This window comes from Mercenaria mercenaria, chromosome 16, assembly GCF_021730395.1.
Source record: "Mercenaria mercenaria strain notata chromosome 16, MADL_Memer_1, whole genome shotgun sequence".
Lineage (NCBI taxonomy): Eukaryota > Metazoa > Mollusca > Bivalvia > Venerida > Veneridae > Mercenaria > Mercenaria mercenaria.
In genome coordinates this window covers 12,460,284-12,472,582 of record NC_069376.1, presented here as the reverse complement: position 1 = coordinate 12,472,582, position 12,299 = coordinate 12,460,284, and the positions used below count along the sequence as shown (strand labels likewise).

Genomic DNA, 12,299 nt, shown 5'->3' with positions numbered 1-12,299 from the left:
CGTGCCCATGGAACATCTTAGTTTTGGTCATTTTGAAGTAACGCATGCAAGAATTTACTGTGGTCATCCGTGACCGTGTCAGGACTTGGTTTTGGCCATTTCAAAGTGGCACGGGCATGAACTTCCTGCGGTCATCTGTGACCTTATTATGGAGAAATAATAGTCATTTCAGTGTGACACTTGCAAAAGTTTCCCGTGTCCATCTGTCACTGTATCATGTGTTTAATATGCAACTTTCAAAGTGACAGATGCAATTTGTTACTGTGGCCATCCGTGTCCATGGAACGTCTTAGTTTTGGTCATTTTGGAGTAACGCATGGAAGAATTTACTGTGGCCATCCGTGACCGTGTCATGACTTTGTCTTGACCATTTTAGAGTGCAACGTGCATGAACTTCCTGCGGCCTTCAGTGACTTTATCATGGACAAATAATAGTCATTTCAATGTCAGAGTTGCAAAAGTTTCCTGTCGCCACCTGTCACTGTAATATGGAAATTTCAAAGTGACACATGCAATTACTTACTGTGGCCATCCGTGCCCATGGTACGTCTTAGTTTTGGTCATTTTGGAGTAACGCATGCAAGAATTTACTGTGGCCATCCGTGACCGTGTCATGACCGTCTTGACCATTTCAGAGTGCCACGTGCATGAACTTCCTGCGGCCATCTGTGACCTTACCATGGACAAATAACATTAATTTTAATGTGACACTTGCATAAGTTTCCTGCGGCCATCCGTGACGTTATCGGGTGTTTCAGATGGAAATTTAAAAATATTTCCTTTCATACTTTTTATATACAACAATACGTTTAAATTATGTGTCATACAAATATATTTCAGATGTAAACAAAACAGATTCAATTTTTATTTGATTACGTCAGCAAGCAAGACATTATTTGCAATCCAAGTAATTACTTACTATAAGTATGCAATCAGTTATCAGATAAACATAACTATATTATTATTATTAATAATAACAAGCAAATTCGATGAATTGGTATCCCCCGCCGAAAGGGTTTGTGGTGAGGAATGGCAAAAAGATATATCCGGCAAAAAGTTAAGGATGTTAATAAGAAGCAAATAATTTCATTAGTCAAAATCAATTTAACAGAAAACAAATGTTTAATTAAAGAGTACATAATAAATGTATGATACTTTGATCCTGACTAAAGAATTTATTTTGAATGGGATATGCTTACTGTAATAAGCTTAGCTTTTAAAATTAAATGCAGTTAATTGAAATGTGAGCTTGAAGTTTAACTAGAACGAAATGTTGTCTTTGAGTGGTTTGGCACCAGGTGTTGCTGTTTAACATGTACATTTGAACTTAAAAGAGCAGATGTCCTTGAGAGAACACAGGTAAGATATCTTGAACATGGCTGAGGGCAAGGTTTGTGCGGTCATAACATAACATGTAATGCTGAAGGTTTGAACATTTAAAAAAAAAAAAAAAAAGGAATGGAAATATATATATAGATATATGTATATATTTATTATTTTAGGGGGTGGGGGTGCAAGAGGAACGGGAGAGGAAACAAAATTTCACATGTTGATTATAAATATTGAATGAAAAATGAAAAAAAAAAAAAAAAAAAAAAAAAGGGTGAAGTTGTGTGTGTGTGGGGGGGCGGGAGGGGGGGCAGAGGATGCATGATCAGTGGTGGGCATGACTGGGTGGAGAAGTGAGGTGGGGGAATGGTTCAACTTGGAAGGTTATAGTGCTCTAAATTCTATTAAAGCTTCATAGTTCTAGGTCAAATATATCAAAAGTTATGATGCAGAAATTGCCACATCTATAGATCTATAGTACCCTATATAGTTAACACTAGAAACTTCCAAGGGCCATAACTCTGGTGTTACTTGGGCAATCTGTCTGAAACTTGATGGGCCCCATAACCTCACAGTGGTGAACATGTATATGAAGTTTGTTTGAAAAAAATCTAAAATAAGGAATGATTTTTTTTTATTTATTTATTTTTTTTTGGGGGGGGGGGGTCGGGGGATAGGGGGGGAGGTGTGTGATCAAGGTAAGGGGGTGACCAGGTGTGGGTACACAACTTCTCATGTTTACAATAAATGTTCATGGAAAAGAATAAAAGAAATTTAATGAAATTCTACCAAATGGTAAGTTTGTTATGTACAAATATGTGGATTTTTATACAATTAAAGGGCAATAACTCTTAATTTACACATAAATCCGAATGAAATTGTGTGTACACAACCACATTATGGTGATCTAAATTCTGTTTAAGTTTCATAGTTCTAGGTCAAATATATCAAAAGTTATGATGCAGAAATTGCCATATTTATAGTACCCTATATAGTTAACACTAGAAAGTTCTAAGGGCCATAACTCTGGTGTTACTTGGGCAATCTGACTGAAACTTGACGGGCCACAAGAACTCATAGTGGTGAACATGTATATGAAGTTTTAAATAAATATTCCCAACCATTTCCTAGATATGGCTCCGGACGGACGGACGGAAAGACGGAAGGACGGACGGAAAGACGGACGGAAGGACGGACAACGCCAAAACTATATCCCTCCGACTTTCGTCAGGGGATAATAACAGATATTATTGAGGACCAAGGTGGGCTTATCGCTCACCTGAGTTCAAGCTGTATAATACAATGTTAACTCTTTTGAATAACAAGAAAAGTTGTGAACCCCTTGATGTGGCCTTTTTTCACCCTAGGGGTATAACTTGATATTTAAGGTTGCTATATCTTTCTGATACATTTCAGTAAAAGTTCATAAAAATTCATCAACTGAAACAATCTTAATTTATTTCTGAATCTTTCAGAAATATTTCAGAATAAATTCCTAAAAATTCATCTTCTGAAACAATCTGAATTTGTTTTTGAATCTATGAGACACACTGCAGTAAAAGTTCAGAAAAAAATATTATATGTTCAGAATGTAAACACACTGTTTAGACAGTATTCAGACTGCTGAAAATGTTCAGATATTGGCATTCAGACAAATACAAAAAAGAGAGTTTCTTGTAGAGTTGTTGTTATTATGCAACAAGAAAGAAAATGTCTGTCTTTTTAGAGCAGTTTATCCTCTGGGGAGGTCTTGCTCACAAAGGTTGGGCTGTATTTCTTTTCCAGTTCTTTTTTTACTGATGCAACTGAAACAGAAGAATACTTTTGAACAACTTTGTAACTTTGTTACAGTAAATTATACATACATATACATGTGATGGCCACATTACAATATCTTCATAATTAATTTTGTAAATACCAAGTGAATATCAAAGGTGCCATGGTAGCCATTCAATCAGTGTATACTTCAGCCATTGTACACTGTAAATTGGCTGGAATACTTCACATTACTCTGGCTAATGCAATGAAGATACTATACAGTCTACTTCAGCAAGTAACTTTCACATCAAGCTAAAAGTGAATTGTCACTGCAACTGCCTTTGTAGTATTGTAGAGAACGTGTTGTCTGGTTTGCCTAGCACTGAAATTTGCTCGAATCATTTGTTAACATTTGGAGACTAGAAAAAAAATACAAAGTGAAAATAGATATGAAAATTATTCACATATTTTTGCATAATAACTTAAACGGATGACGGGCGGATGATTATTGGTCACAATTACTCAACTCAGTACATGAACTCGGTTGCAATAAAAGTATGCTAACTACTTTGTTCTATGGCATCCTTCTGTGCCTTGAATTTTGATTTGTTTTGAAACTTCTTCAGTTCTTTGTCTGCATCCTCATACCCGCACTTCGTTAGAGACTGGAAAATGGCAGCCAGACCTTCCATTGCAAGAACTTCGGACAGATATATTTCTGCCAGTCTGAAGTAGAACATTGATGAAACAAAAACATGTAAAATTCACTCGTCTATAATAACCATTGTTGTATCTAGAACACTTACATATACATATTACCTCTGTTATGTACCGTGCCAGTCTTAAAAATGCACTATGGAGCAACTTAAGGGAGGGAGAAAACACTTTTTAAAAAGATCACAGTTAAGGTGTTATTTCTTATAGAATATATTTACAAGAAAATATTCAATTCTTTCCTAAAAGTCAATCACTGAAAAAGCCTCTGAACAACACTTACATGCGGTCTTCCTGAAACATATTCTGTAGTTTTTTGTCTTGTAATCCCATAATTTCCGCATTGGTGATGTAAATGCCACTGAAAAGTACAATGTCTTACTGCCAATTTAACTCTGATCAGCCATTTTCTAGGATTGTAAACTTTAATACATAAGTTTTTTATGCAACATGCATACATAATATACTGTAAGGTTTGATTGGTTAACAGCATGGAGAGACGGCATTTGCTTTGGTTAAAAGCATAAAGTTGATGCCATATTCTAGGAAAGTAGATGAAATGTTGATTCTTCAAGTGTATCGGTTGAAATACTACTCAGTATGCACTTGCTATTAGTCCTTTAAGGGCTATGATTAAGTATTGCAGCACACTAGGCTACTTAATAACTTCAATCTATATACACCATTAATACAGCTAAAGCTCTGTAAATTATAACGTCAGCAGACTGTCTGGGCTCCTGAAACTGAAGCATTTTATTAGGAAGTAAGTGATGTACCTGTACTTCAGAAACTTTTTCTTTAGATGAATTTCCACACATTCCCTCGCCTGGAAACTGAAGACACCATACCCGTATCCATAATATTTTGACCTTCCACCTAGACGAAAGCAATTGCTCCGTGCCATGAACAACTCCCTTCCATGTCTGTCAGGTGTAAAAGAAGAAGCATTTCAATGACTGAGTATGGTTGATAATGTGAATTTTTTTTACTGGATTTAATTTCTAAACTGAATGATTAAAAACGAGTGTTCAGAGGAACATAAGTGTTGCCTGCCTGTGACCTTGACCCATTGACCAATAGATACCTTCCACTCCATAAAGTTTTACTGGAATGATGAATTTTTATAATTAATAAGAGCTGTCCGTAAGACAGCCAAGCTCGACTATTCGAAATATTGTCACAGAAGCAGGAAATTATTACCCAAAATGTTAAATATCAAAAGAGTTTTAAGTTCGAAAGGGGACATAATCTGACCAAAAACCATATCAGAGTTATGAGACTTGATGCTATCAACTAGTTTTATAACCCCGAAGAAACATGTTAAGTTTCAATTCAATATCTGCATTAGTTTTGGGTATAGTAACTTGCATGTAAAACTTTAACCAGAATTTTCAAAGTCCAAAAGGGGGCATAATTTGGCCAAAATACATGTCAGAGTTATGGGACTTGACCCAGTGAGGTAGGTAATTGATCTAGAAAAAGAAAAAATAAGTTTCAAATCTATATGCCTTTTAGTAATAGCTGTATGTACTTGCACGCAAAACTTTAACCAGAATTTTCTAAGTCCAAAATGGGGCATAATTTGGCCAAAATAAAGGTCAGAGTTATGAGACTTGGTGCTATTAACTAGTTTTATAACCCCGAAGACACATGTTAAGTTTCAATTCAATATCTGCATTAGTTTTGGAGATAGTAACTTGCATGTAAAACTTTAACCAGAATTTTCCAAATCCAAAAGGGGGCATAATTTGGCCAAGATACATGTCAGAGTTATGGGACTTGACCCAGTGAGGTAGGTAATTGATCTAGAAATAGAAAAAATAAGTTTCAAATCTATATGCCTTTTAGTAATAGCTGTATGTACTTGCACGCAAAACTTTCACCAGAATTTTCTAAGTCCAAAAGGGGGCAAAATTTGGCAAAAAAAAGAAGGTCAGAGTTATGGGACTTGGTGCTATCAACTATTTTATAACCCCGAAGACACATGTGAAGTTTCAATTCAATATCTGCATTAGTTTTGGAGATAGTAACTTGCATGTAAAACTTTAACCAGAATTTTCTAAGTCCAAAAGGGGGCATAATTTGCTCAAAATACATGTTAGAGTTATGGAACTTGACCCAGTGAGGTTGGTAATTGACCTAGAAAAAGAATAAATAAATTTCAAAGCTAAATGCCTTTAAATGATAGCTGTATGTACTTGTTTGCAAAAACTTAGCCAAGGTGTGACGCCGACACCAGGGCGAGTACAATAGCTAGAGTATTCTTCGAATAATCGAGCTAAAAAGTCTAACAGGATCAAATTTAGGAGAACTTAGGAGACTGAAAAGATAATTTGACTGAGTTTGAGTACCGGTACTCAAGTTTCAACTGTAATAACAACTTATGAACCTGTTTTTCTTGTCTGCTGAAACTATGAAACTTGCTCTTGTTATGGCTGCCTCCATCTGTAAAAAATCATCAAAATATTGTGGTAGTGTTGCAATTATTATAGTTCGATTGATAGATTTCTTCAATATTAATGCATACAAGCTGGTGCTACTGGACATCCTAAAAGACATCATGCTAGTTAAGTATTTTTCTTTGAATATTTAATAGGCATGTTAAGATAATGAACACGATATTTCACTGGAAACTACAGTACAAAATGCTTCTCATGAAGCTTTACAAAAAAAGAGGCATAGGAAGATTTTAAAAATATTTATAGTTTCATCAATGAGATTTGTGCATACATGTTTACAAGCAGTCTCTGCATCAACAAAGTAGTCACTCTCATCTGGTGCATCTTCTTCTTCATCCAACCTCTGTAAAAATTCATTCACATACTCATTGAGAAACAGGTTTAACAAGTAAAGAACCTAATGCACATGCTTTGCTTATATGCTGTCCAATGCTTTGTGATGTTAGAGTAAGATATAAGCAATAGTAACAAAGATATGACAGAAAAACAAAGGTTGCAGAAAAACTTTAACCTTAAAAAAAAATACACCTTGGTGATCTATACTAAACATTATCTAGGTTTGACATTTTATTTCACAACTCCATATAATCACTTGCGCACCTGCACACACAGAGAAATAACACAAAGAAAATAATACTTTTATTATATCTGGAATAGCATATGTGACAGCTTTGTCATCTTGTTCCCCTTTTCTTTTAGTGTCATCCTGTTCTCCTTTTCTTTCAGCATCCTAAAAGACAGTATAATTTATGCAATTATAGATTTACTTAAAGGTTTTAGTAAAATCTTTATATACATGTTATGAGAGTGTCTGGTCACAAATGACACTGTTCAAACAGATGCACTTCTGAGGATTAATACACAATATGTTTATGATGCACTTCTGAGGATTAATACACAATATGTTTATGATGCACTTCTGAGGATTAATACACAATATGTTTATGTAGAAGGCAAAATGTGTTTTTTATTTACTAGAATTTCACAATCCATTGAGAATTGTAAGCATAAACATTCAATCCAGCATTCTAAAACTTAAAATTTGCAAATTACCTGTTTTGAATATTGCATTTCATGCAAGTCTTTTTCAACACCATCTACAGGAGTACAGCAATGATGTCAGTTCAAATCCCTCTGCAGATTCTAATACTCTTTTACAGACATGTACTATCAGATACAGTGGACATGTGATAAAAAGTAGACAAATTATAATTACCTTGCAAGTGTTGCAGACAAACACCTCTGGTTCCTCCTTGTCATCGCGGCCAAGACAGCTCGGATGATACCATTTTTCACATAAGTCACAATTCCAGTACAATCTTGCAAAACAATAAAATACAAATTTTCTGTTATTTAATCTAAGTATGTACTGTAAATGATTTGTTTTCATTATACAGAATCATTAGTACTATTGCAGATTATAAGGAACCAAAAATAATTAAGAATTTGAAAGGGATAGTTATAATTAAACAAGAATGTCAAAATGCTACAAAATACGCTCATCCAAATGCAGAATTTCAATCACAGCAGTTTAAGTTATTTTAGCTGAATATGAAACATGGCTAAAATATCATGTCCCTAAACATTGTCGTGAAGTCTGATGCGGATTAGGTGAGAACTGTTTGAATTAGAAAACAGACTAGCTATATTTACACAATTTTTGATGAAATAAAGGAGCACAATTAAAGTGCCTTGATGGATTTTGCTGGCTATTGAACTTGACAATGTCATGCACCCATTACCATTTTTATGAAGTTTGATTAAAATTGGATGAAAATTGTTCGACTTATAGCAGAAAGCCAAAGTTCCACAGTTTTTGTTAAATAAAGGGCCATAATTCTGAAGTGCCTAGGCATATTTCCAAGATTGCCCAAGATATCCTTCCCACAAATATTTTCATGAAGATTGATAAAGATCAGATGATAACTATTTGACTTACTGTAGAACACCAAGAAGAAAAGGACCCTTTCGAAAAACCTGTTATAAAGGCAAGTTAATATCCTATTATCAAGCTGACGATGACACTCCTTATCTCGCCACTGTAGTAACAATCGTATTTTTTTTCAAATTTATGACAATACAAAGTTGTAAATTATCAAAGAGTATTCATTACTTTGTGGTGCCATTCTTACTCAAAGCATGGTATTCTTTGATGGTACATGTATGTTTAAGCAACTTCCCAATATAAACATATATGTATTTCTAATCTTTATTTAGACATTTACCTGCCATCATCAACTGTATTACATACACAATATGTTCTGCTTTTCTTTGTAACTGGGGGATATATGAATGAGGACCTTTGTCTCTGCAACAGAAATATCTCCATTTCAATATAATATAACAACACAACATTGCAAACTCTCCAGTATACAACAGGTTTAGCTAAAAGCTAAATGGTACAACGTAAGTATTTATGTAATTGTCTTGTTTGGTATAAAGTCTGGTATTAAGTAACCTGAATTGATGTGGTAAATTTAATAACAATCTGCACTACTAGTAACTTTGATGCCTGAATGGCAGCAATGATTCAAACAAAATGAAACATAGTAGAATTGTTGTTTGCTTTCTTGGTATCAAGTTCAAATCAATCCTCTAGGCAAACATGTAATATTGGCACAGACTTATGACCAGATGTCACTTGATACTCTCTACCAGACGACAAAAAACCCCCCCTAAATTATATTTTCAAAGGCAATTAAAGTTCGCAATACCTTCCTTTTAAGAAGTCTCGTCTTCCTGTGGCTGAATACTGGAGATGTCTGAAATTGATATATTTAGAATTACCAACATGCCTTTCAATAGCTATAGAGTCAATCTGCAAGATCATTTATTGATTTCCATTTATCTGTTTTTTAAAAATGAGGAAAGTACCTTAGATAGTTCTCAAATTATGTCATCTGTAAACTTTTTCAAATGCAATGAAGTGATACGTTTTTTAAACACTGATATATGTTCCTGTTACATAAATGATGAAAAGTATTTACAACACTACTCATTTATTCTGAGTTTAAGGTGAAATCTTTTGAACTAGTTCAGGGAAAATGTTAAAATTTCTATTAACATTTAATTTAACAAATTCTTCTTCCTAGATGCATTTTTAAAAAGAATATCATCTGGAAAGCAGCTCACCTTTTCATCAACTTTTGTTTGCTTTGCAGACCAGTCCCCCGAGCCTGTTGATGTTTCTATCTATAAGATAAATGAAATAAGTTGTTTGTGGCATATTGTCTAAAGTAAGTTTCCAGGTATGTCTAAGTATAAGTGTGCATGTATCCCAAAGATGTATACATTTTGAACTTCTTTTTCAAAGCTCACTCCTATACACCTCCCCTCCCCCTTTGGTCTACGGATCGCGAGTTCAATCCTCGGGCTGGGCGTATGTTCTCTGTGACTGTTTGATAAACGACATTGTGTCTGAAATCATTAGTCCTCCACCTCTGATTCATGTGGGGAAGTTCGCAGTTACTTGCGGAGAACAGGTTTGTACTGGTACAGAATCCAGGAAAATTGATTAGGTTAACTGCCCGCTGTTACAAGACTGAAATACTGTTAAACTAGAAATGTGTCCATGGGACACAGATGCCCCCACTACATGACATTAAAATGACAATTGTTTCCCAGGTCAGGGGCGAGAACTCCTACATTGGTGAGTAGGATAGCTCTACTTATTCTTCGAATAGTCGAGCTAAAAATGGTGTTAAACCCAAAACAAAACAATACTGAGATGAAAGAACTATAATGTAGTATTACATTGTCAATAAACACGACATCAGTGTCTAACTGTCTGCATTCCTTTAATTTCTTCTGTATCTGAAAAAGCATGAATAGTCTGTCTGAGTCCTCTTACATGTATCTTTACTTCCAAAATAACATTCTTCATTTATGTCAATCCAGTGACAAATCAAGAAAAGTGAGTTTGTAATATAATTATAGACTATGAGTCGTTGCGGTATCTACCCTATCTGCTTATTTTCATTACATTATTTATAGTATTATATATTAAAGCATATTACCATTAATTAACGGGTAAAAATTCGAAATTAATACCTTACTCCATATTTTAAATGTTACACACATAAAGGTAAGAAACACTACACATAATATTGTCTACTTGCAACCGTTCCAAAGCTGTTTCAGTTGCAAACAATGTTTTCCTGAATACATGATTTTACCTCATCTTTGCTAGTCCAATGAACTGTATGTTCTAAAGAGGCCTCTTTGGTTACTTGTGGGTGTACTTTGGGCTGCAAATATGGTAAACATGAATTATGCTATGTACAAAGGTGATCTGAGCACTGTAATACTATTATATGCAGTCAAAAACATGGACTTGTTTAATGTATTTCTAATTATTACCTCTAAAATGAAAACATGTATATAAGCTGTATTAAGACAAAGTTTATTATTCAAGAACATGAAAATGTAAAATGCAGAGGCTGTTTACAAATTTCAAAAGAAATTGCACACCATTCCAAGTCAATACAAAGACACAATCACCTGTAGTGTATCACCAAAATGCACATCGTATAAGATAGAAATTAAGAAAGATGGTTGTGCTGCCTTTTTATAACATCTGCAAAATCCTTATTTATTGTCACTGCCCAAGAACAAAAATATAATAAATATGTGAGAATAGCTCTTCATTGATAATTTTAATATAAATCTATGATCCAAACACAAGAAAAGCACTGCTTGCAGTTCTCTTGTTAAGATCTAACATTGTTCAGAGACAGAATATATACTTACCCAAAAATTCAAAGCACATAGTTTGCAAGTAAAGTTCTCGTCTTCATCTTGCATTTCTACAACTGAATCTTCAATACAGTATGGTTTGAAATGGTACATCCTTCTGCAATTCCCGCATTGCATCTATATAAAAACAGTTTTTTATGTTTAACTACATGTGAAATTTTATGGTTATGCAAAGTCCATCTCTTGAACCCAAAACACCATTAATCAAGCAAATTGTACTAAAGTAAGTTCTAAAAGTATATATAATTTATATGGCCTGAAAATACTGAAGGTGGTGCTATTTTTTTTATCTTATTCTTTAGGGTGATATACTGAGATATAAGTGAGATATAAGTGAAAATTATATTTGATAATTTCACAGTGAAAAATATCAGAATATATTTTCACTGTTGGGCTACTTTTAATCGGTACCCTTAAGGTGCCTCAAACAATGTCAATCGTTACAGCAATCATCTAAAATTCACTGAAACTGAAGGTCAGTTTTGTCAATCTTGCATTAAATTCGAAGACTTTCGGATATATTCGTGCACAGCCCAGCAAAAACTGTCAATGAATAAAGAACAAGAGCTGTCTCCATAGGATGACACATGCCCCCGATGGCACTTTGAATGAATAGTTATGGCCGGTGTTAGAGTTTAGGACCTTTGACCTACAGAGGTAGGTCTTGCGCGCAACACGTTGTCTTACTGTGCCATACATTCATGCGTAGTTATTATAAAGTCCATGCATGAATGACAAAGATATGGCCATTGAAATAGCTTTGGAGTATAATTTGAGTGTACCTTGTTGTCATCCTCTATAACAAAACCACATTTCGGGCAGCAGTCAGTCATAAAGTCTGAAAAAAGCGCAAACATATACTATGATAATTGCTCAAGGTTGAATGTTTAAAAGGTTGGGGGTGCAAAACATGATTGATTCCCACCCCCTCTCGAAGTTCCCGGACACATTTCAATCAAAAGTTAACAAAGTGGTTTAAAATTTTGGGTAAATCCCTTCTTGATAAACGGTCGTTAAAGAAGAATTCCCCCGTACTGCTGATAAGTGATGGTTTTGACGTTTTATTGCCAAGGAACCCGGCTTTGTTTTCCGACTTAAAACTTGTTTGTATTTTTGTTTAAAGCGTTTGTTAAGATACTTACAGAAAATAATGTTTGATTTTCTGTATGAGAAAAAACCAGTTCCAAAGGGAAAACTCGAAATCTTGTCTCTTTTTTTAAGAATCCGCAGGTGCGGTTTAAAATACTTTAAAGGCGGAAAAATGCTTTCCCCGAGTTTACAAAA

General features: G+C 34.5%; 1 protein-coding gene across 3 annotated transcripts; it reads right to left on the bottom strand.

The window, feature by feature from the left end:
• Positions 1 to 820: 820 nt before the first annotated feature.
• LOC128549471 (uncharacterized) lies at positions 821 to 11,854 on the bottom strand. Of its 3 annotated transcripts, XM_053526114.1 has the most exons (15): positions 11,798 to 11,854; positions 11,010 to 11,132; positions 10,436 to 10,507; positions 10,014 to 10,073; positions 9,393 to 9,452; positions 8,975 to 9,022; positions 8,486 to 8,568; positions 7,477 to 7,579; positions 6,898 to 6,990; positions 6,532 to 6,603; positions 6,191 to 6,246; positions 4,578 to 4,724; positions 4,085 to 4,162; positions 3,656 to 3,813; positions 821 to 3,134 (listed from the first exon to the last, which is right to left on the bottom strand). In XM_053526114.1, the coding sequence occupies exons 1-15, from the start codon at positions 11,846 to 11,848 to the stop codon at positions 3,052 to 3,054; spliced, it is 1,287 nt and encodes a 428-aa protein (XP_053382089.1). In that variant the 5' UTR covers positions 11,849 to 11,854; the 3' UTR covers positions 821 to 3,051. The 3 variants fall into 3 exon arrangements, with proteins under 3 accessions (XP_053382089.1, XP_053382091.1, XP_053382090.1); XM_053526116.1 differs by lacking the exon at positions 3,656 to 3,813; XM_053526115.1 differs by lacking the exon at positions 4,085 to 4,162.
• Positions 11,855 to 12,299: the final 445 nt, after the last annotated feature.

Excerpts from the sequence above, each read along its gene's own strand:
- LOC128549471 (XM_053526114.1), bottom strand. The coding sequence starts at position 11,848 with ATGACTGACTGCTGCCCGAAATGTGGTTTTGTTATAGAGGATGACAAC. Across the intron at positions 8,569-8,974 it reads CGAGACTTCTTAAAAGGAAG|AGACAAAGGTCCTCATTCAT; the intron begins GTATTGCGAACT and ends TTTCTGTTGCAG. Across the intron at positions 7,580-8,485 it reads AATACAGTTGATGATGGCAG|ATTGTACTGGAATTGTGACT; the intron begins GTAAATGTCTAA and ends TTGTTTTGCAAG.